Consider the following 26,669-nt stretch of genomic DNA (forward strand, 5'->3'; position numbering starts at 1 on the left):
AACAAAATTCCAACCAAGAATTGCATCTCATGCCAAACTAAGCTGCTAAGTGAAAAAATAACACCTTTCCCAGAGAATCAATCACTAAGAGAATTCATTACCACAAGACTGGCCTTGCAAGGGCTACTTAACAAAGTTCTAAACATGGAAACAAAAGAACAACAAAAGTTCTGTGTGTGCCACCACAGAAACACACATAAGCACATGGCCCAGAGACCCTATAAAGCAACTACACAATCAAGACTAAAAGTTAACCAGCTAACACCACCACGACAGGAAGAAAAGTTCACATATCAATATTAACGCTGAATGTAGAGTCTAAATGCTCCACTTAATGGACACAGAGTGGAAAACTGCATTAAAATATGTTCTGTCTCCAATAGATCCATTTTACATGTAACAATACTCATAGGCTCAAAGTAATGGAAAAAGATCTAACACTCAAATGAAAAACCAAACAGAGCATACGTTGTACTTATATGAGATAAAAGTGACTTTAAATCGACAACAGTTAAAAAAGGACAAAGAAGGTAATTACATAATGATAAAGAGTTCAATTCATCTAGAAGACTTAAGTATCTTAAATATATATGCATCCAAAATTGGAGCACCCAGATTCATAAAACATTCCTAAAAAAATTCTAGACTTACAAAGACTTGGACAGGCACACAATAATAGTGGGGGAATGTCAAGACCCCACTCACAGCATTAGACAGATAACTGAGGCAGAAAATTAACAAAGAAATTCTGAACTTAAATTCAATGCAATGGACCTAACTGACATCTACAGAATACTCCGCACAACAACCGCAGAATAAACATTCTTCTCATCTGAACATGAAACATACTCGAATATCCATCACATCCTTGGTCACAAAGTAAATCTTAATAAATTCAAAACAATCAAAATCATACCAAGCATATTCTCAGATCACAGTGGAATAAAAATAGAAATTAATATCAAGAGGAAATCTCAAAAACACAAAATTACATAGTAACTAAACAACCTGCTCCTAAATGACTTTTGAGTAAATAACAAATTAAGACAGAAAACAAAAAATTCTTTGAATCCAATGACAACAAAGATACAACATATCAAAATCTTTAGCATACAGTAAAAGCAATGTTAAGAGAAATGTTTATAGTGTTAAATACCTAGATCAAGAAGACAGAAAAATCTCAACTTAACAGTCTAACATCACATCTAGAGAAATTACAAGAACAAGAAAAAAACTAGCCCAAAAGGTAGCAGACAAAAATAAATAACTAAAATCAGAGCATAACTGAATAAAATTAAAGCCCAGAAATCCATAGAAAGAATCAATGAAACCAAAAGTTGGTTCTTTGAAAGGATAAACAAGATCGAAAGACTACTGGCTAATAAAGAAAAAAAAAAGAGAAAAGATCCAAATAAGCACAATCAGAAATGACAAAAGTGACATTACAACTGATGCCATAGAAATAAAAAAGATACCCAGGCACTACATTAATACCTTGTTGCACAAAAACTAGAAAATCTAGAGTAAATAGATAAATTCCTGGAAACATACACTCTTCCAAGACTGAATCAGGAAGAAACTGAAACCCTGAACAGACAAATACTGACTTCCGAAATTGAATCAGTAATAAAAAACCTACAAACCAAAATAAGCCCTGGACCAGATGTATTCAGATGAATTCTATAAAATATATAAAGAAGAACTGGTACCAACCCTACTGAAACTATTCCAAAAAAAAAAAGGAGGATGGAATCCTCAGATGAATTCAAGATGGGTAATAAAGAAGGGCTGACATCAATTTTACTGAAACTATTCCCAAAAAAAAAAAAAAAAAAATTCAAGGATGAAGGAATCCTCCCTAACACATTCTATGTAGCCAGCAGCACTGATACCAAAACCTGGCAAAGACATAACAACAACAAAAAATTATACACCAATATCACTAAGGAACATAGATGTAAAACTCCTCAACAAAATACTATTATAGCAAACTGAATCCAACAGCACATTCAAGAGTTTAATTCACTATAATCAAGGAGGTTTCATTTCTGGGATGCCAAGTTGGTTCAACATACACAAATCAATAAATGTAATACACCACATAAACATAATTAAAAACAAAACCATATCATCACAATAGGCACAGAAAAAGCTTTCAATAATGTCCAGCATCTGTTCGTGATAAAAATCCTCAAACGCATCAAAGGAATATACTTCAAAACAGTAAGAGCCATCTATGACAAACCCACAGGCAACATCATACTGAACAGGAGGCAAAAGCTGGAACCATTCTCCCTGAGAACTGGAACAAGACAAGGATGTCCACTGTCTACTACTATTCAGCATAGTAGTGGAAGTCTTCGTAAGAGCAACAAGGCAAGAAAAAGAAACAGAAGACATCCAAATAGGAAAAGAATAAGTCAAAGTATCTCTCTTTGCAGACTATATGATTCTATATGTAGAAAACCCTAAATACACTACCAAAAGTCCTGATAAACGATTTCAGTAAAGTTTCAGGATACAAAATCAATCTACAAAAATTAGTAGCATTTCTAAACACCAATAACGTTCAAGGTGAGAACCAAATCAAGAACACATTCTTATTCACAACTGCCACAAATATACACACACACACACAAGCACATACAAACTACCTAGGCAAACATGTAACCAAAGAGGTGAAAGATCTCTATAAGGAGAACTACGAAACACTGCTGAAAGAAATCATAGATGACACAAATAAATGGAAAACCATCTCATGCTCATGGATTGGAAGGCTCACTATCATTAAAATGGCCATTCTGCCCAAAGCAATCTACAGGTTCAGTACTATTCCTCTCAATTTATCATGATTTTTCATACAGAACTAGAAAAAAAAAAGCTATTCTAAAATTCACATGGAACCCAAACAGAGCACAAATAGTCAAGGTAATCCTAAGCAAAAATAACAAAGCTGGAGGGATATTACCCAACATCAAACTATACTACAAAGCAACAGTAACCAAAACAGCATGGTATTGGTAAAAAAAAGACATGCAGACCAATGCAACACAATAGACAACCCATAAGTAAAGTTACACATCTACAACCACCTGATCTTTGACGAAGTCTACACAAACAATGGGGAATAAACACCTATTCAGTAAATGGTGCTGGGGTAACTAGCTAGCCATATGTAAAAGAATGAAACTCGACCCCTGGCTTTCCATATATACAAAATTAACTCAAGATAGATTAAAGACTTAAAAATACCTAAAACTATAAAAACCCTAGATAAAAACCTAAGAAATATCCTTTTGGACACTGGCATAAGCAAACATTTTATGACTAAGTCTTCAAAAGCAATTGCAAATAAAACAAAAGTTGACAAGTGGAACCTAATTATACTGAAGAGCTTCTACACAGCAAAAGAAACTATCAACTGAGTAAACTGACAACCTACACAACAGGAGAAAATACGAACTATGTATCTGATAAAGGATGAATATCCAGAATCTACAAGGTAAAAAACTTAAGCAAAAAATAAAGAACACCATTAAAAAGTGGGCAAACGACATGAACAGATACTTCTCAAAAGAAAACATGCAAGTGGCTAATAAACATGAAAAATGCTCATCAACACTAATCATCAGAGAAATGCAAATCAAAACTACAATGAGACACCATTTCACACAAGTCAGAATGGCTATTACAGACAAGTCAAAAAAAAAAGACGCTTGCAAGGCTGTGGAGAAAAGGGAATGCTTATATACCACTGCTGGGAATGTAAATTAGTTCAGTCACTGTGGAAAGCACTTTGGAGGTTTTTCAAGGAACTAAAATTAGAACTGCCATTCTACCTAGCAATCTCATTACTGGGTATATACATAAAAGAAAATAAACACTTCTACCAAAAAGACACATGTACTTGTATGTTCACTGTAGCATTATTCACAATAGCAAAGGCATTAAATCAACCTAGGTGCTCATCCACAGTAAATTAAAGAAAATATGGTACATATACACCAGGGAATACTATGTAGCACAACAAAATCACGTCCTCTGAACCAAGATGAATGCAGCTAGAGGTGCAAATTCACACAGAAACAGAAAACCAAATATTTTATGTTCTCACAAGTGGGAGCTAAACTTTGGGTGCATATAAACATATACATTAGAACAACAGATGCTAGGGACTCCAAAAAGAGGGAGTGAGGGAAGGAGGCCAAAAGCTGAAAAACTTCCGGTCTGTGTGACGGCCTCAGTAATGCCCAGTCCTCGGCATCACACAATGTACTCTAGTAACAACCTGCGCGTGTACTCCATCAATTTAAAATTTTTAAAAAGGCTTGTTAAAATGTGAAATAAGGGTAAAATTTCTTATAGAGACAGATGTTCTTAAATATGCATGCATTTTTATACTTTTTTCTGAAGGACTGTTTACAAGACATGATATTGGCTTAAAAATAAAACTATATTTAATTGATGAGACTTTTATTTGTTGCTTTCTTTTCCAGGGCATATCTTGAAATAAAACCAGTACCCAATGTGGTTTTCTCATTATTTTTTTCCTCTCCTTTGGAATCTACTAAAAAAGAATAAACTAAAGTAAGTTGTAGTAAATACTTATGAGTAGTACACCATCCATCCATATTTCTTTGCCCTTAATGCCTTAGTGTGTTCCAGCCTGACTTCTACCACTAGCACCTGCATTTCTTTGACTGGCTGGCTTTCTTTGACAGACGAAGTCCACCAGTGCTGGAGAAGTAATAACTTTGCCAAAAGAATAGCACTCAGCAAATGGCTGATGAGATCTGGCATATAAATACCTCGGCTCCCTTACCACTGTAGTAGGAAAGTTGACATATATGCTCTACACAGGCTCCCAGAGATCCCATAGCGGAATTAAGCTTCAGTGGCTCACAACACTGACTGGATAAACACATTTTTTGACTGCTTTCCTTCCTAGACTCAGTTTCCCACTCTTCTCCCATGTTTCCTTAACCTCCAATATGAACTTCTTTCACTTAAATCACTGTCTTTGGATCTGTTCTGAAAGGACCTCAAAATAAGACAAGTGTGTTTTCAACTTTCAAAAGTGCTTACGCAGACGAGGCCTCTCCAACCAGTGGATGTGTCTGTCTTCCTCTTTCTGTTCCTCCCACCCATGGCGCCCTTCTTGGTGCCTCCAGCTTCTGCCTATCTTACTACTGCCCACCTTTCCTGCCCCTGGACTAAGCCTACTGCTGGCTTGGCCCTGGTAGCTGCGTGTCATAGGACCTGGCTCTGTCTGACACCGCCTTCCCTCTTTGCCTTATGGCACTGCTGTCTACCAGGTTTGTGCTGATATGGGCATGGACAGAGCCATTCTCAGCCTTGTATTATCAGATTTTATCTATCAAAAACTACAAACTAAGAAAAGCAGAATTCAACTCATTTTACAGAAGAAGAACAGAGAGAATAAGTAACTTCCCCAAAAAAGACAGACCTGGTAAGAGGCAGAGTTTGGAAAAGAACTCTGCTCTGTTTTCTGTTTCTCTTTGCCTGCACACTTCAGGACAAAGGCATAAAAATGTCTCTGTGAGCCAGAGTCTTTACTTTCTCTTATCAAAATCTCTTTTTAAGCATATAAATTGTCACAGATTAAATCATATTTACTAACGCATAGTAAAAGAAAACCCATTTACAGATGGGCACAGTGGCTCAGGCCTGTAATCCAAGAACTTTGGGAGGCCAAGGCAGGAGAACTGCTTGAGTCCAGGAGTTCAAGACCACCCTGGACAACACAGTGAGATCCTATTTCTTGGGGAAAAACAAAGGCCAGACACAGTATCCGAAGTACTTAGGACACTGAGGCAGGAGGATCACTTGAGCCAGGAGTTCAAGGCTGTGGTGAGCTATGATCGTACCACTGCACCAAGGTGACAGAGTGAGACTCTAACTCTATAAAATAAAAATTTAAAAAAATTACAAAAATAAACATTTACAAACCAATCATATTTACTGATGACTTTCAATATATACAACCATCCTAAACATTAAATGTAGGTCAGCATGATCCTAAGCTCTAGCTATTTCAGTTTTTCAAATTCTCTTTTTTGCAGAAAAAGATAATCATTCTTTGGGATTATATGCTAGATGGATTAGTTTTCTTGGCTGCAAAATATGCAGGAAGTCAAAATTACATCCAAGTTTCTCTAGGCTTCTCACTTGCAATACTCTGATACTTGGAGCTGGATGATTTTTTTAATTGGATATAGAAGGCTGTCCTTTGTATTTTAGGTGTCTAGCAGCATTCCTGGCCTCTACCACTAACTGCCAGTAGTGGGTAGCTGCCCTGAAACTTGAGACAATCTAAAATGTATCCAGACACTACCAAATGTCCCCTGGAAAATATTCCCTGGAACAACCCAGGAAATACCATTCTAGACACTGGCCTTGGCAAAGCATTTATGGATAAGACCTCAAAAGCAATCTATACAAAATAAAAAATTGACACGTGGGACCTAATTAAACTAAAAAGCTTTGGCACAGCAAAAGAAACTATCAACAGAGTAAACAGACACCCTACAGAACGGGAGAAAACATTTACAAACTATGTACCTGACAAAGGTCTAATATCCAGAATCTACAAGCAATTTAAATCAACAATCAGAAAATAAATAACCCCATTAAAAAGCAGGCAAATACATAAACAGACACTTCTGAAAAGAAGACACATAAGTGGGCAACAAATATATGGAAAGATGCTCCACACATCATACATTTAATTTCTAATAATTTAATTACATACATTTAATTTCTAATCATCAGAAAAATGCAAATTAAAACCACAATGGGATATCATTTCACACCAGTCAGAATGGCTGTTTTTTAAAAGTCAAAACATAATAGATGCTGGCAAGGCTGTGTAGAAAAGGGAACACATACACTGCTGGTGGGAATGTAACTCAGTACAACTATAATGGCAAACAATATGAAGATGTCTCAAAGAACTTAAGATACAACTACCATTCGACACACCAATCCCATTGCTGGGTATGTACCCAAAGGAAAATAAACTGTTCTACAAAAAAGACACATGCACTTGTATGTGCATTGCAGCATTATTCTCAATACCAAAGACATGGAATCAACTGAGGTGTCCATCCACAGTGTGGATAAAGAAAATGTGGTACATATACAACATGGAATACTACACAGCCATAAAAAAGAACGAACTCATGTCCTTTGCAGCAATATGGATGCAGCTGGAGGCCGTTATCCTAAGCAAATTAACAGAAACAGAAAATCAAGTACTGCAAGTTCTTGTAAGTAGGAGCTAAACATTGGATACACATGGACACAAAGATGGGAACAGACACTGTAGGCTATTAGAGGGTAGAGGAGGAAAGGGCTGAAAAAATACCTATGTGCTACTATACTCAGTACTTGGGTGACAAGATCATTCATACCCCAATCCTTAGTATTATGCAATATACCAATGGAACTAACCTGCACAGGTACCCCCTAACCTAAAATAAAAGTTCTACCAAACAAAAAAAGTCTGACACCTTCCCAAAAAAAAGAATACAATATGTTAAAACATTTCATAAGAATGTTGAATAATTTTTCGTATACTTTAACAAACCATAAACAATAATGAAAAGCAATGCCTTAATATGTTTTATACCTAAAGAATACTCTTAGAAGAATATTAAAAGGTAGTAACAAAAATTTATAAGATTGCCTAAATTTACAATGTTAAGTGTCATTAACACAACAGCAATCAAATCTTTGCATCAGGCCCTTCTTTATGTAACAGAAATATATCAGTGACAAAAACTGATAAAATCCATTCTTTCAGAAGCTTATATATTACTGGGGTCATGGCAAAAGGCAAATGGACAAAATAACACATTAAGTAAATTATGTAGCATATCGTAAGGTGACAAGTACTGTGGAGAAAAAATAAAACAGGAGAGGGAGACAGCATTTGTGTGAAAAATCAAAGGTAAGGGATTAATTTATTACTCTAAAATTGCTTCCAATTATTTTTCTTTGTATAACTGAATTTCCAATATTGAAGACGTTCTGAAATTACTCTCTAAATAATGCCAGATTTCAAAAACATATAAATATAGCAAAAACTATGTCTAACTTATTATAGCAACCAATTATTCAAAGAGGCTAGCTTTAACTTCATATCGTTGTCTTCCACTACAGAAATCTGAAAATGTTCCCAAAAATATGGGACCAAATTGATTATTATATAGTAATAATAATTATTTTATTATTAGCAGGTGGACACAAAGAAAGAGAGAATAGATGAAACAAGAATAGTTATGAGAGCTGAAAAAGTCTAGTGATGGGTACAGGAAGCCATGCCATTATATTATTCTCAAAATACGTATCTTTTCCAAAAGAAAAAGCAGAAAAGTTTAGAGAAAAAATGAAAAATTGTCAATCTTCACCACCCTAATACTGTCTCAAAGACAGTATGTTTCTATGTTGATTTATCACAGTATTTCCTACTCACCAAACGTGAAGAGAAGGCAACAAACTCAGTTATGTGAATTCAGTGGCAGTTACTAACGTGAACTCTGCTACTAATGTAACAACACATCAATTTCACTTTTAATTCTGTAGCAAAGAGTTTCTAACATTCTAATACAATGACCACCAGGGTTCTTAATAATATCTTAATCCCTTCTGAAGAAAATTAAATTTACCATGGATGGAAGGGACACTGGCTATAAACTGTTCCAATTTCCTCTAGTGGGGTTACATATTATTGCCATAGCAGTAGATAAACTTGAAAAAATAGTGTATGCATGTGTATTTGATATGGTAGATACTAATTTTTAAAATCAACACTAAAGCAGCCCTCATCCTAAAAAAAGTAATATTGCATGTGTGTGTATGCATATGTGTATATATGTGACACAGGTAGTAAATGAGAAAGAATACACATTTTGATTAACAAACAGAATCTTTTCCTACTAAATACTAAACATAATTTCTTATTCCTAAATTAAGCTGGATTAAACTTCAGAATATTCATGCTTACTAATTACACCTACCACTTGTCCATTGTGTGGGTTCTTATGAGCATATGGAGGTCCACGGATATGGTTCCACATCTGGCCAGAAGTCATAGCAAAGACTATACACTGAAAAACAGGGTGCAGTGTTTCAATATGTAAACCAGAGAATACCAGCATAATGCATTTCTAAAAGACAATGGTCATCATGAAAGTACCTTTTAAAAATCATGTATCAGCTCACATATTTTAAAAAATTTCACTTACTAACTATGGGACTTTGAGTAAGTTACTTATTCTCCCTGCATCTCAGATTCCATATCTATAAAATTGGAATGCCAGCTCTGTTAAAGAAAAATGTTAATGATTACATTGGATAACATATGTAAAGCATCTGGCCTGGTGACAGGCAACCTGATATTATGTGCTCACCTGAGCCAATCAAAAGCACAGATGAGACACTTGATGTTCTAGTGATATTTTAAAAGACATGATAATCATCTTCTATATCCTCTAAACATCATTCTTCTATTAGTTTGGATAACCAAAAGCCTACATTCTTGGATTACGGTACTTAAATCTCCATAAGTACCTAAATACTTTCAGCGAAGTGTACGACTCAGTAAATTCAGAAGATGTTTAGAGACGGAAGAAATCACAAAAAGACATAGCCAGGAATAACTCACAGAGATTATACACCTGCTGGATATATCAGAAAAAGCTGTATTTGGAAAACTAATACTGAAGATCCAAGGCATTGCAGGGAGGGTGGGGAGAGAATGTATAAACCAGAAGGCACAGTTCAATCAGTATAACTGAGGTGTCAGCATGTTTTGTTTAAATCACAAAATATTTTTAAGTTAATTAGTCCTTTAGACTAAATGTGTTCTCTAGGTTAAAACAGTACCTGTACTTCCTGCTATCCTATAACTTGCCCAATCACTCCTTACTTCAGCTTCCCGCCTCTGATAGGCATTTGTACCAAAAATAACAATGAAAACACCAAAAACACCAAAGACAAGAATGAGCAATGCATGACTGGGAGTCTAAATATTCTAGTTTGCACAGTTTTTTAAAGGAGAAAACAAGGATACAAAGGGAAAGAAGATGGGGCAAATAAGAAATGATATCTAAACCCAGAAAATAGAATCTAAGAAGTCTCACTTTTTTTGGCTATAAAAATATCTAACCAACTAAGATATTCACAAACAGGAGTATCTACCCAAGAACCTTCTGTGCTCTTCAGACCTACCACTGGTATGTTTAAAGTACCTTGCCTAGAATTTTATCATAATAGTTGGGAATGGAGGCTTGTAAATTACAATACTCGAGTTGCAGACATATCTTCAGCACCTGTGCAACCTTGAGCAAGTCCATTGCTTTGGGCCTCAGTTTCCTAACTATAGCATTAGGATAATATTGGTATCAATCTTTCTGAACTGCAGGGATTTTAAGTAGGTTAATCCATGTACAGCATTTAAAAATTGCACACAATACACAAGCTCAATAAATATTATTATTCCAAAGCCCTCCACAATTTGCTCCCATACTCCTAAATAGCTACATGTCCTACTGCTCCTTAACTGGCAATGCACGCTCCATTCAGGCCACTCTTCTTGCTTCCCCCTGCATCCATGATGGTAATGCCTGCATCCACATCTTGTTCATGCTATGTCAACCCAGTCAATCCCTAAGAGGGTTAACTCATGGCCCATAAATGGTTCTCCATGGAACCCTTCCAGTTTATTTTATTCATTTGACAATTATTTACTAGAGCACTACTGTATAACAGGTATGTTACTGGACACTAGAGATGTAAGAATGAATAAGATAAAGAGGCTTCCCATCCTCAGCTAGAAATGCTGAATAAGTGACATGTGCCCTGACATAAAAAAAAGTCTCATTTATTCATTCAAGGTTTATTCACCAAGAGCTTACTGTATATTTAAGAACTAATTTAGAAGCAGAAGATAAAGCGATGAACAAAAATATGAGACAGAAAACTATCATTAGGAAGCTCACATTCTACATGGAGGAAAAGAGACAATAGCAGTAGCAATACTATTTACGGTACGTCACAAGTTTAAAAAATCATCATAATACATAATTAATCAAGAATCCAGGAAATGGTTTAATAAAACAAAACCAGGTTCAAACGTGGAATAATACGCGGAATCATTTGAAGTAGTGGCAAATGTATTTACTCACACAGCGCTGGCACTTTTCATAAGAAACAACAAAACACTGAGTAACACGCACTTCTAAAATGCAGAATAGCCTAGGTTTCCGTTTATCAAAATTCTCATGACCGATGCATCCTTTTTTGGTTGTAACAACTGAAATGTCACCATTTCATTACTTTCAGCAATCTGGAAGTTTTAATTTTGCAATTAATTTGACTAAAATATTTTTATTTAACTATATTCATACAGAAAAGGGCATGATTCATAGTTATAGCTAGATTAATCTTCACAAAACACACTACCAGAAAGACAGGAGCTCTCTTGTGTCTCTTCCTCATCATAATCTACATAACCTGCCCAAGGTAAGGAACATTTTCTTGAAAATTCTGTATCACAGAGTATGTAAATACTCAGCTTTAGTAGATATAAGCAAACACATTTCTCAGGAGGTTGAACGAAATTTATATTCCAAATAGCAGTACATGAGAGATCCACTTGATATCCATCTTTACCAATTATTGGTATTAGCTGTGAGCCTCTGTGTGTTCATTCTAGATCTTCTGGCAGAGGTATGATAGTGTCACGTTGTCATTTTATTTGCATTTCCCTGATTAATAAGGTTGAATACCTTTTCATATGTTAATTGAAATCTGGACATTTTTGTAAAGTACCCGGCAAGTCATTTATCTCTTTTAAAATTTGGTTGTCTTTTTCTTCTTCTTTTGTCAAGGTTCTTTATATTTCTGGATACAAGTTCTTTGTTAAATATATACATGGCAAATAGTCCTCACCAAACATGAGGCTTGTCTTTCTTTTCATCTTATTAATGGTGTTTTTGACAAACAGAAGTTCTTAATTTTAATGTAGTTCAGTTTATCAATTATTTCTTCTATTATGGTTACCACTTCTTATGTTCTGTTTTAAGAAATCTTTGCCTAGCCACCAATTATGGAGATACATATCCATGCTTTCTTCTAAAAGTGCTAATGTTCGCATTTTACTTTTAGATTCATGATTCCTCTTGTGTATGGTGGGAGGTAAAAGTTGAAATTCATCTTTTTCCCATATGGATATCCAGTTGGCCCAGCAATATTTATCAAAAATGCCATACTTACTGCACTGCTAGGCCACTTTCGTTACAAATCAAGTGATTTTATAATAAGTGTGAGTATGTTTCCGGACTATAGATTCTGTTGCAGATGGCTTTCTGTGAAATGAATAAATATTACAGATCTATAATAAATGTTGATATCTGTAAGTTCTCGAGCATTATTGTTCTTTCATATTGTCTCAACTATTCTATTCATTACCCTCTGCTAAAATCTCATTGTCAATTTCCACACAAAAAAATCTGCACAAATTCTGCTCCAGATCAAGATGGGTATCTTTACAATGTTGAGTCTACCAATCCATTAACAGGTTAACCTGCCATTTAAGTTTTTAAAAAATTTATTTGAATACATTTTTCAGTTTTCAGTGTGCGTACCTTTTATTTGACTGATTCAAAACTTTTCGTGATCCTATGACAATAGATTTTTTTAAAACTTTTTTTATGATGTATTATGATATGAATCATTATGATTTACTATGTATTCATTAACCTTACCAAACTTACGAATTAGGTATAATATTTTTTTCTATGTACAAAATCAAATCATCTGCTAATGAGGGCAATTTTATTTTTACCGGGATGTGTGTGGGTTTTTCGTTCTGGTTTTAATGCAATGCTCAGGGTCCCAGTAAAATACTCAAGAACAGGCATCTTGTATTATTCCTTATCTCAGGAATTTTAGTAAGTTGCCAAATATGATGTTTACTGTATGTTTTTTAATCAGATTAAGGAAATTCCCTTCTATTTTGTTTTTTCTCTTATTCTCACATAAACACTGAAACTATTAAGTGCTGATATGCATATATCAAAGATGATCATATTTTTTTAACTATTAGCATAGAGAATTGCACTGATAATTTTCACATGGTAAACCGTTCTTGTATTAGTGAAATAACTTGACAATGTATTACCATTTTTATTTATTACTGTCTGTAATTTCTTTGTTTAGAATAAATGCATCTATATCCATGAGAAAGACTGGCCTACCAGTTTTCTACTTTTAAATGTCCCCGTCAGATTTTAGAATCAAAGTTAGTCTTGCTTCAGAGAATAGAGGCATTTCCTCTTTTTTTTTTTTGAGACGGAGTCTCACTCTGTCGTCCAGGCTGGAGTGCAGTGGCGCAATCTCGGCTCATTGCAAGCTCCACCTCCCGGGTTCACGCCATTCTCCTGTCTCAGCCTCTCCGAGTAGCTGGGACTACAGGCGCCCGCCACCACGCCCGACTAATTTTTTGTATTTTTAGTAGAGACGGGGTTTCATCGTGGTCTCGATCTCCTGACCTCGTGATCTGCCCGCCTCGGCCTCCCAAAGTGCTGGGATTACAAGCATGAGCCACTGTGCCCGGCCTCCTCTTTTTTTATTCACAGAAAAGTTTACCTAAGAGGAGTATTATTCCTTCTCAATTGTTTAGAAGAGTTAGTCATCATGGAATGAAAGTTTTAGCAATGGATTCAACTGCTTTAGCAATGGATTCAATTGTTTCAGCAATGGATTCGATCCATACTGGAGTATGCAGACTTTCTCATTCTTCTTGTGTTGGTTTTGTTTGCTGGTTTAAAGTTGTTCAACTTCCTTGATATTGTCAACCTTAATAGTGATGTGTAATCACCCTAATCTAATTGGGGAATGTACTGAGCCATGGCTGGAGATGGTCCCGGCAAAGCTCGGTCTACATTTGATCTCAGCCACTGAAGGTTTTCCAATAAGAGTCCAGTGGGTCCCAAATTGTAACCTCTAATTCACAAGATTGCAAAATACTCTATTCTGTTTTTTAGAAGCTTTCCACTTGGGCAATTTATCCATTTACCACCAGCATACATCCCGGGACTCGAGAATTGTGAAGTTTCTAACCAAAAACTCTGCTTATTTTTTTGTTTCTCCACAGAACCAGACACTCGGGTATCTAAAGTTTCATACAGCATCAGAAATGGTTCTTTTTGAACTCTGGCATCAGGACAAAAGTGACGCTAGACAATAAACCTGAAAAGAGCAAGAATAAAACAGCTACTCAGATATTTGTTGCAGTTAATTCAAAGAATACCCTCAAAGCTAGCCCTTTTGGAAGTATCTTGTTTTGTACATTTGTGTTTTCTTTGAGAGTCACAAATACTACCATCTTGGGACACCAAGATTTTGGACATATGTTCATCAAGGCATTTGTATGTTACTGATATACATATCTGATTTACCTTCCTCACTACACATGTAAGGTCCCTGTGGGCAGGGCTCATGTGCTAGTCTTTTTAACTTGTCTTATCTTTGTATCTCCACATGGTTCTTCATAGATTTTGATACATCGTAGCTTTCAAACTCTTGTTGAATGGTCAATAAATGAATAAACATGAACAAACATAGAAAAGGTAAATGCAATGAAACAAAGAATCACTATTCTAAGACTGATTAATATGTGAATATGTAAGTTAAGATTTCTAGAAAAAAAAAATGTACTAGTCCCAGCCATGACCTACAATGCTATAATTAACAGTGAAAAAAACAACCATGTTTTAAAATGTCCTTAAACCTATTTATTCATGTAACTTTCACTCACTCAACAAATATTTACTGAACACTTTCTACTGCCAGGCACAATTCTAAATGCTGTGGCTGTACAAAACAGATATCAATCCTTACACCTCACGGTAGTGGGAGCTTACTTTCAGCATTTATATAACAGGCAAGCATTCAACAAACACAACTGAACATAACCACGTGTTATCTTTCTCACATCTAGAGGTTTCCATAGCCCTGTGGTGAGCTGAGAACACCACTGGCTCGAGGCATCCTCCTCCAACCGTCTATTTTCCTTGTTTTTCAAAACAAACTGCTCAGATCCTATAGTTCTCCAAGGGTCAAGATGTTCACGCCCACTTCAACTACAGCAACTTTGCTTTTAACTATTCTATACAACGAACTTTCATAAGCAATTTGGTTTGGGGAAAACATTTCACATTGTGTTTTAAAAAAGAAAAACAATCATTACATGCTTTCGACAGTTTGGGTTCATAATCATTTCATAGATTTCCACTATGCAGTTAATATAGCTTTGAAAACAAAATTTAAATAAGACCACAAGTTAATTTGAGGGTATCTTAATCAGTTGAATATGAAAATAAGCTGCTAGTGAAAGTGAAAACTTTAATGTTAGCTATGCAGAAAATATGTAATATTCTATACACATTTTATACAATCCTTTGTATATTCCATGTTTTTAAAATATAAAAATGTTTTTAAGTTATAAGTAATTTAATGATATTACTTAATAAACAGGTGGTATAAATCAGTAGAGTAACAGCAGACATGCATATCAGTGAATTTATACACTATGCATTTCTACTATTCACAAGTGAATTATTTATTGTTGATTTTTTAAAACTTGGTTTCAGTGTTATACAGAAATACTATCATTATTTCTTTCATTTATACTCAATCTATATACTGCATTAGTTACCAAAAAAAAAAAAGGCAAGGTGGGAAGTATCTTTATGGTCATTTCAGCAACAACAACAACAAAAAGCTTAAGACTAAGTCTTTAATTCCATGGAAAGCAAATTATGCATTGAGGATAACAATTTCAGTAAGTATTTATAACCATTATTGAGTTGGATTAAGGAGACGAGCCGTGCATGAAGTGTAGTAGATCCATGTATGGAACTTCACAGCGAGGCTTATTCAATTGTGACTTTATAATAAGATAAGCAAAAACTCAGCCAACAACATTCAAATGCTAAAATCTACCCATATATGAATAGTTTCAAATTGTACTTTGAGTTTTTGAGGCCACTGCTTCCTCCTACTACAGAAAATTAAGAATTAGATATATTAAGTATATCCTAAAAATATATGAATTCATTTTATTTTCTGTTTTCCTAACTCTTTACACAAATGGCTATACATAGAAACACCTGTTTGCAAAAACCATAACTAACTCCAAATGGCCAAATGACATAGTTGCCTGATGAGGAAAACTGTCTGGGGCCATCCAAAAACAACATTACTTCATTGAAAAAAATATTACCAGAAATTATTTGCTTCTCATTTTTAAAGAGAACAAAATAAAGATTATATGTATATATTAAAAGTTATATAATTTTATTCAAATAAATGTGGATGAAAAAAGACCCTTTTCTACCCCCATTTGAACTCAAAGCCATCTGTAGCTTTGGTCAGAGGAAATAAATTTCTACTGAAAAATCACAATGTGTACATGCCAAAGTACCTTTCATGAATGTAAATACTGTATAATGACATATACTAATCTCCAATGTTGAAGATTTTCAAAAAATTTAATTAAAATGACATAATTTATTTGGGGCAAAAGAAACATGAGGGTATATGAATCATCCTACAATACACAGTATTAAAAGGCAGAAAACAGCTTCTATCCTACGGTGATTTACTGTGATAATAAGATTGGGTTATTAGATTATTTTAATGATGCTTTATCTTTCATGCTTTTAAGTGCACATCCTTAGGATATTTTCCTGTATTCGGAATGAATGTTACTGCTTATCCTACTAATATTTTCTGGCTTGAAATGACAGTCACCTATGAAGACCTTTAGGTTGCCATGAAGATCTTCATTATGTGCTACAAAACATACTATTTTAACTCATTTTGGTTCCAAGTCAATATTGTTTTCTCAAGGCCATAAACTACGTATCTATGCTACACTCTTTGAAATTATGTACTAGTGTATTTCAATATTTTACTCCATCATTCTACTTTAAATTCATTATGAAACAAGTAATGTATATGCTTGTTGTCCACCATCCTCCATGTTTAGGGGGTGAGGGAAGGCAGAAGGGAGTGAAACCAGAACCAGAACCTATCAATGATACATATTCGGTTCCATGAACAATCATCAGGATCTATAAATAGTAGTTAACAAAAATTTTTCCCCCTTAGAAAGCACGAGACCAGGAAGATTTACTTACGAATAACTTTAGCTCTTTTTTAAAACTCAGAACCAAGAAATTCTAACATATATGTATATTTTAATATTTGCATATATTACTTTGCAATATATTGCAAATTTAATCTTATTGTTTTATTATATTGCAAAGTGACGTATTTGCATATATTACTTCCACATGTTAATATTTACATATACCAATTTCCTATGTCAGGAAATTGCAAACTTTCTATCTCCATCCTACACCCTAAAGCATATAACTTCCTCTCCCTCTGCATACACTTCATTCTTATCCTACATACAATAAAATAATACAGTAAAAAAAAAGAAAAAAAATAACAGCCTTAGAATACAGTCCACCCAGGACTAAGTGCTCATAACACTAAATAATTCTCCTCAGAAGCACTTTTATACAGGTTCAATGATAAAAAGACACAACTGCTAATTGTACCTAGACTTGTTCTTTACTAAAAAGTCAGCATGGGGCCAGAGATTCTGGACCAGACATTTCTCTCATTCATTTCTTCCCTTTGTATACTTTTTTTTTTGTTCTATTACTGTTTTATTTTAAGAGCTTTCCTTTTACTGTCTAGTCAAAGGCTTTCATCAGAGTTTGTATAAGTCAGATGACAGTATTTTGGCAAATTTAAAACTATACATTTTTTCCTTACTTTCAGGGAAAAATGAGATATTAGTAATTCTAAACAGACAAAAGTTTGAGAATCTGAATGAATAGGTCAGCATTTTGGACAGTCTCTTAACTTTCTAAGGAAATCTCAAAAGTAGGATAAGAAAAATTACATATGAACGAATTCAGTGTTTCAATTTATAAGCAACAATCAAGTTTGGTGGTGACGGTAATGGTGGTGGTATCAGGCAGAAATGGTAAAGAAGACCCAAATTATATATTTATATATACATATGTGTAACATAAATTATATATATAAATTATTTACATAAAATATATAATGTAAATTATATATTATATATTTAATCTATGATTTAAAGAGTTTCCAAAGGCCATCAAACATAAGTATCTCTGTATTAATGAGAAAAACTGAAAGAGATGCAGAAAAATATTACAAAAGTTGTTTAATTTAACATTATATGATCAGTGTAGTGTTTTCAAACACAGTTTGAAAACATGTCTGTTCTCTGCAGCCTGTTATTGACTTCTAAAAGGCTGTGATTGGGAAGCAGGCATACCTGCCAAGATATCTTAGAATTTATCTTCTGCCATGCCAAGTTAATTCGTTTTCCAAGATTCACAGTAAAACAGCAAAATAATAATAATAATAATAATAATAAATCTGTATAACATAGCAGAGGTTTTCAAGAAAACTGATCGACTAAAGTATTTAACATCTATGCACCACATAAAGTTCTTCTATGAATTTATTTGTAGTCATAATGGCTCACTGTGTCTACTGGGTTGAATGACCAAAATATAAGACACATGTCCAGATTTAAAGGCCAGCTTTGTGTAAACAATACACAACTTGCAATCAGATGAATGAGATCATATCTCAGTTCAATCACTTTCTAGCTTTGTAAGCTTTTGCAAGTTGAGATTACTGAATCTTTGTTTCCTTGCTTACAAATGAGGACAATATAAATTCCTTTGCACAGTTATGAAGCATACCCCAAAGAAGAAAGAGATCAGTAAAGAGTAATGCCAATTATTACTAGCTTATAATGCAATAATTCTGGGCTCTTCTTGAGGAATAAGAACAATGTAAGGATGTCAATGTTATCTGAATGTAATTCAGAGATGAGACTATATCAATTTTTGGCAGACTAAAACAGTGACAAGATTTGATATGACATTAACTCTTAAATACCAAAGAAGTTTTGATTTTGCAACAACACAGTGAAAGTACTGCATTTTTACCAAGAAACCTGGGTGGCTTTACTGAATTAAGCAACTTGAAAACTAGCATGCAAAAAAGCCAAAACACTTTCGAACTTAATGACTAAGGTAATTAAGATCACCCACAGTGTCCAATAACTTTAAATACAGTACAATTAATTAATCCATTTTAACTCATTCATCAAAAGTGAGAAAACAATAACAAGAAACTTTCTTTAAAAAAATCTTATCTTCCTTGCTCTTAAAAGGCCAAACACCTGATTTGTATTTTGACTATCTACTAGAAGGCCACAGAGGTTCTGTCTGAATTTCTAAGCTCTACGTATTACTGCAGAAAATGAAATTGCTTCAAGGTGACTCTTGCCTGGGCTGCTTCTCAGTCTGTCCTATCACTTCCAACTTAGTCATCAAGACCCCTAATTTTTTGGTAAAAATAAAATGGGAAGGATGAAGGGCTACTGCAAGAAAGGAAAAGAAACAAACTGACAATTAGCTGTAAACAATCTATTATGTTTCACAGATGTAATACATTGCATGTAGTTATATCTTTAATATAATAACACTTTTATTATACTGCAGACAATACTTATCTATAACATATACACTGATATAATATGTAATGTATTTATCTAGATATATGTATACGTATCTAGTCTCAATTTCAACATTCTAAGTATTTCATACACTTTCTGTTAGATTTATTTTTAAGTATCTTATATTTTTCCTTCCTATTGTGAAAGAGATTTGATTTTCAATTATAACTGAATTGTTTTGTGTATAAAATCCTAATGATTTTTGGCTATTGGCTGTGAGCTGGGAACTGCTGAACTCTAGTGTCATCTCTTCCCCCTCCTACCTTGCCATCACTGCTGTAGCCCCACACAACTGTAGTTCTCTGAATATCCCAGGGTTCACTTACGTTCAATACTTGGCCTTAACGACTTTAGAATTTCATTTTCTTCTACAGAATTCAGCTCATGTCACAATCTGGGAAGCTTGTCATGATTCCCTTTACTCTAGGTTAGGTTTCTCTCCTGTGCATTCCTGTAATACTCTGTTACTTACTGCCAGCATAGTGCACATAACCTTACACTTCATTTTTTGATTACTCTGTATCCCCACAATGCATTTCTCACAGGCAGAGTGTATTTCTTAACTTTATATCCCCAGTATCTAACACATATCAGTCACATAGACGATACACAAGAAACAGTTGTCAGAAAAGAAACAGCTGAATGAGAAATTCAGAAATAGTTGAATTTCGAAACCATTTGCAAATTATTCTGAGCTATTAATTCTGATCAAGTCTTACCATATTTCTAGATGTATTCAACATGTATTTATCTAGCATTTGTGCCAAGTACAGCAGGACAGTACATTTTAGCAGTGAAAAGTTGAAAGAAGATAGCACAGTTTTGATTGACAGAAAACTCAAACTAAATTGTCCAAGTTCTAAAAAGTTACTTCTCATTCAGACTTAAGTTCTATTACAGTTATAGTCTGGCTCATTTTGTTAGTATTATACAACTTATATTATTACACAAAGAATAGAAAATAAAAAAGAACAATGTATTAACATACCAGAGACACCATGGCCCAACCAGTCTTGTTATAGATGAACTCCAAGTTGTTCCTTCTCAAATAAAGCAAACCTCCAACAAGCGACACTAATAGGGCCAAAGCAATGGTACCAGAGTAGTTGGGTGGTCTGAAAACCCGAATCTGCAAAAATGCAATGGACATTGCAAAAGTGAAAGAAAAATAAAATTTTTCTTTTGATCTTATTCTAGTCCTCATAATTTTCAACGCAAAGAACTCAGAAACATGCCACCCAACTTTTCATACATGGCACTAGCACTACTTTCACTCTGCCATAAGATATATGCCTTAATACATAATGGCTATGTAAAACGACTTTGCACTTCCCTGATGACTAACAATGCTGAGCATCTTTTCATGTGCTTATCGGCTATTTGTGTATTTTCCATGAAGAAATGCCCACTCAGATCCTTTGCCCGTTTTGGGTGAGGTTTCTCTTTTTAAGTTGTAAGAGTCATATATATATATAGACAAACTACTGTAAGTAACTTATAGAAAAATTATTTGCAAATATTTTCCTCCATTCTGTGTGCTACTTTTTTGATGGTATCCTTTAAAACATGAAGACTATAGTATAGTTTTTACTATTTACTATATCCACATAGACAGCATATTAATTACAAAGGAGGACCAAAAAACTAATTATACCATGAAAAAATGGGAAACATCTTGATCAGATATTTGAAATTCGTATCATCAGTGAAGGACAGATGGACATTACGTGCCTACAGAGGTGATTAAAACAAAACAGGACCTATGTAATATTATACTCAAGGATGCATGAGCAGAAGTCAACCATGAACAAACATGAGGCAGATCAAATGAGGATCACTCTATTTAAAAAGTAGCAAAGGACTATATTCTTCAAACTGTCAATGTTTTTAAAGAGAAAAGATAGGCTAGAGAAATATTCCAGATTAAAAGAAGCTTACAAGACATGACAATTAAATGAAATATCTAACTCTAGACCAAATCTTGTACTGAAGGTGGAAAATATAAAGGGTATTATTAGGTTACTTGAGAAAATTGTAATATGGGTAGTGGTAGCTCACATAAAAATATTATGTAAATGCAAACCTATGAAGTTGATAACTGCTTCGCTTATTTCTTTCAAAATGCAATTCACCCTAATTTTTTTCAGAAAGAAAAAATTGTGCATATGTGTCTGCGTGTGTGGAGAGAGGTAAAGAGACATGGGGGTAGCAGGGAGAATGACAATCACAAAACAGATGGAATAAAATGTTAACAAAAGGTGAACCTAAATAAAGCGTATACACTGGCATTATTTGTACTGTTTTCTTTTCCAAAACATTTTAGAAATTGTTTCCACATATAGTTTTATGGGTTTTTTTTTTTTTTTTTTTACAAAAGTTTATCGACTACATGCATAGGTCTACTAGGGAGACAGGTTAGAATAAGTTCTGATTAAAATTTAGTATTTCTTATAAGGAAACAATAGTACCCTTTCAATATTACTCCTAATGTCTTGCACCAACTAAATGATACATTGAATAACAAAATATTTGCCAAATCATTAAAAAATGACAAGAATTAAGAAATAAGTTTAGTCACCAAAATGTCATTAAAACCAACGATATAATTTTACAATGACAGTGGTACCATATGGGCAATTACCACCTGGACTCAGAAAAAACGTGTCTTTATCTTATAGTAAAAATTAATGCTTCTGTACTACTGCCTGCATGAACGCACTTTTAAAATAACTGGCTCCAATTGTTTACTGTCAAAAATAGTTGTGAGAATAGAGACAAAATGGTCATAAAATCTCCAAGTAAGTATGAACTACCACCAACGTTTAGGTTCATTTCCTTCCATAATAAATTGTCTATGTCAATCTATACTCATATTTGCACTTTATAACAAACTAATAGATGATAGTATAAATTAATACTATTTTTCTAACCTACTTTGAAATGTTTTATACCTTGAGCTTCATTCTAGGTAAAATAATCTTATAATGATTTTCTGGCTAAACCATAGTATATTTACTTATTCTTATTTTTAGACATTTGATTTATATCCATTTTTCCCCAATAAAGTGAATACTATTTTCAAAATTTCTATGGATAAAAATTTAAATCATCCTTGATTGCATACTTAGGTTAAATTCCTAGAAGTGGAATTGTTAAGTTAAATTACATACAGACATGACACATGCTATTAGTATGGTTACACCAATTTATAGTCCCAAAAGCAGTAAATCTGAGTAGATATTTTTCCACATAGCTTTAAGGTGGGTATTAACCTTTTCTGTTTGCCCAAAAGATAGATAAAAATTATCTATCTTGCTTTTTAATTAGAATTTCCTTGATCACTACCACTGAAACGTTTTAAATATGTTTTTTAGCCTCTGAAATTACCTTGTGCTTAACTCCTGTATTTTTAACGGTTTTTAAAATATCAGTGAACCATTATTTTAAAAAGCATCTGAATTCACCTAATAGTCCAAGTTCAACTTATCATTTGCAGTGATCGAACACAGTTTTCTCTAGGCAAGGAAAAACAACCATAGAGAAATTAATAAGTATTACTGTGGCCTTATTAAAATGCTCCAAAAAAAAACTAACCAGCCTATTATTATAACTGTGAGGAATAAAAACATACATGAACATCCGTTCTGTCAGCAATCCACTTTGCTAGTTGTTCAGCTGCAAATCCAATTCTTTGGAGGTCAAAAGTGTCAGCTCTCTTAGGTCTGCCTTTTGGAGGAAAATGCATGAATGTAGGAGCAGAGTTCATGTTGAGCTGTAAAACATGAGAAAAAATACTAAATACAGTATCATCTTATCATTAATCCAGTATTTTACATTTTTTTCTGTAGAAATTTGGGGAAAACAGCATTTATTATGAAAATCCAAGTGGTTTTCCAGAGGTAAATTTCTGTTTTTATTTATGTTAATTCACTAGTGGATGAAAAAGACCTTGTAAATTTGACTAAGTTATCTGAACCTTCACATTTAACATACATCATTCAAATTATGCATTATATTCTCTATATAAGTCATTTCATTCTTTTTCTTTCTTGAATTCTATAATTAGGGTAAAAAAAAGTGAAAGTACAAAGTAGAAATATGGCAATTTAGCAGTACATGAATTATTTCACTTCTTAAGCTGTTATTTTTAAAAAGTACTGGAATTTGTTTTTAAAAAATAAGCATATTATGGAATTAATTTCCAACAAGTTATAAGTAGATTAAATTCCCTATTACAAATGTAAAGACTTTACTTTTTTGTAACAATGAAGACTATGAAAGAGAAACCAACATTTCTGCTCTTAACAAGTTAAATTTACCAGAGAATGAAGAAGAAATCCTCAATAACACTATTTTTCTGCTCAACTTCTCTATTAACTCAACTGTCTTAAATTGGTTATATTTCAGAAATATTTTCTACAGGTAATTTCCATTTGAAAAGTATACTAAACAGAACACTACCGTCATATAAACGGTGCTTATTTAACAATATCTAAAAACATATATTAGGTTAATTTGCAGTAAGGAATAAACTACAAATACATATATATACATATATATGAATTAAATTTCTGTTGCCCAGGAATTATAAAAAAAAGTTTTAAAATGAAAGGCCAAGAGAATTTTCAACCCTCTACGTGCAATACAGTTCAGTATTTTCTAATAATGAAAACAAAAATCAATATATAAACATATATTAGATCACAGTTGATATCAAGCAAACGATACAAAAGTAAAAACTTAGCTCCCCACAACAACAAAGTTTAATAACCAAGTACAGTCAAGACCAAAACAGGTCTTGCCCTACAAATGAACTCTGACTACAGCAGTCATATTTACAAGACAGCTCCGAATCATTTTACACAGCTTCATACAACTTAGCACAAACAAGCTGAATACCCAAAAGAAATGGCTCTATATCAAAAATTTCTCATTTTTAGTACTGCAAATGCAATCAAATTTCCATTATTTACCTCCATGTTATCTACATTAGTACTCTTCAAACACTACTGCTAAAGATTAATAGTTGGTCCATGTTTGCTATGGTTTGAATGTTTGTCCCAGCCAAAACTCATGTTGAAATCTAATGGCCATTGTAGCAATATTAAGACGTGGAACCTTTAAGAGGTGATTAGGCTATGAGGGCTCCACTCTCATGGGTGAGATTAGTGCTATTATAAAAGTGCAAGTTGAGCCTCCTCTTGACTCTCTCTCACACTGTCACTTCCTGCCATGTGATGATGCAGCAAAAAGTGCCTCGCAAGATGCTGGCAGGTAAATATTGGACTTTCAGCCTCTAGCACTAAGGGAAATAAATTTCTGCTCATTATAATTATCTAGTCTCAGGTATTCCGTTATAGCAGCCCAAAATGGACTAAGACAAACAGTGGTGTCAGAGGCACTGGGTGCTGCTACAACAAATACCTCCAAAGGTGAAAATGGTTTTGGAACCGGATAATGGGTAGAGACTGAAAGAATCTGGAAGAGCATAGTAGAAAAAGCCTAGACTGTCATAAATGGAGCACTGAGGGTGATTCTAGAGAGGGCTCAGAAGAAGAGGGGAGCTGCAGGGGAAGTCTACAACTTCTTATTTAAGTGGTTATGATCAGAATGCTGGTAAGAAATATGGACAGTAAAAGCCATTCTGATGAGGTCTCAGACGGAAATGAGAAACAGGTATTGAAATCTGGAAAAAAAGACCATCCTTCTTACAAACTGCAAAGAACTTAGCTGAAGTGTGTCTGTGTCCTAGGACTTTATGGAATGCAGAACTTAAAAGCAATGAACGAAGATATTTGGCAGAAGAGATACTTAAGCAGCAAAACATTCTGGATGCAGTATGACTTACTTCAAATGCATATAATAAAATACAAGAAGACAAAAATGATTTAAAGACACAATTTATAATTAAAAGGGAAGCAAAACATAAAGATTTGGAAAACTCTCAGCCTGGCTATGTAAACAATAAAAAACATGTTCAGGAGAGAATATGAAGAATGTGGCCTATGGACTATATAAGGAGATTAGCAGAGATGGAAAGGAAGCCAGGTATTACTCATCAAGACAATGGGAGAAAGACCCTGAAGGCATTTCAGAGCTCTTTGGGGGAAGACCTGGGGTATCTATGGGACCTCAAAGCTCACTGTTCAGAGTCACTTGGGGTATCCACTCCCTGCATTCTATTGTAGTGCTCCTCAGCTGCCCTCACCATGGATCAAGTAGACCCAAGTGTTGCTCAACCCACTACTCTGGAGGGTGCAAGCCATGCGCCTTGGCAGCATTCTGGGCACTAGCTCTGCAGATGCCCAGAAGGTAATAGTTGAGGAGGTATGTCTTCCTTCACATAGATTTCAAAGGACTTTGCGGAGAGTCCAAGAGCCCTGATAGAGACTTGTTGCAGAGGCACAGACGTTGTAAAGAATCCCCCTTAGTGGATCTACAGCAGCAGGGCCTCTGCTGAAACCCCAAACTATACAGCCAATGGCATGCAACACCTGCTGTGTGGGCTTGGGCCTGGCAAAGCTATAGGGGTGGGGCTGCCCAAGGCCTTGAGGGCTCAACCTGTGCCCCAGTGTGCCTGGACGATGGGACGTGGAATGAAAAAAAATAGTCTCCAGGTTTCAGATGTAATACTGTTTTCCCAATCGGGTTTTGGACTTACTTGGAGCCAGTTACCCCTTTTTCTTTTCTTGCTTATTTCTCCCTTTTGGAAGGGAATGTCTATTCGATGCCTCTTTTACCATTTTATTTTAGAAGTAGTTAATTTGTTTGATTTCAGATACACAGCTGGAGAGAAATTTACCTCAGGATGAATCATGTCCTGGGTCTCATCTATATCTGATTTTGTTAAGACTTTGGAATTTTGAGTTGGTACTAGAATGAGTTCAGACTTTTGGCAGTATTGGGACAAAATGAATGTATTTTGAGTGTGAGAAAGACATGAGTTTGGTAGAATCAGGGGCAGAATATGATGGTTTGAATGTTTTTTTACTCACCG

At 34.4% G+C, this 26,669-nt stretch overlaps 1 protein-coding gene across 6 annotated transcripts in view; it reads right to left on the reverse strand.

The window, feature by feature from the left end:
* TUSC3 (tumor suppressor candidate 3) overlaps window positions 1-26,669 on the reverse strand; it is a 335,383-nt gene that overhangs the window by 82,624 nt on the left and 226,090 nt on the right. For 4 of the 6 annotated variants that reach the window (XM_058441901.1, XM_058441898.1, XM_032162420.2 and 1 more), the window contains exons 4-6: window positions 23,304-23,444; window positions 20,661-20,801; window positions 9,042-9,131 (exon numbers count right to left, since the gene is read on the reverse strand). In XM_058441901.1, coding sequence (XP_058297884.1) covers window positions 9,042-9,131; window positions 20,661-20,801; window positions 23,304-23,444 — 372 coding nt within the window. Of the gene's footprint in view, window positions 1-6,713; window positions 7,245-9,041; window positions 9,132-20,660; window positions 20,802-23,303; window positions 23,445-26,669 lie in introns of those variants that run through there. The other 2 variants (XM_058441900.1, XM_058441899.1) reach the window with 2 other exon arrangements.

Source organism: Hylobates moloch, unplaced genomic scaffold (assembly GCF_009828535.3).
Source record: "Hylobates moloch isolate HMO894 unplaced genomic scaffold, HMol_V3 SCAFFOLD_8, whole genome shotgun sequence".
In the NCBI taxonomy this organism is placed as follows: domain Eukaryota; kingdom Metazoa; phylum Chordata; class Mammalia; order Primates; family Hylobatidae; genus Hylobates; species Hylobates moloch.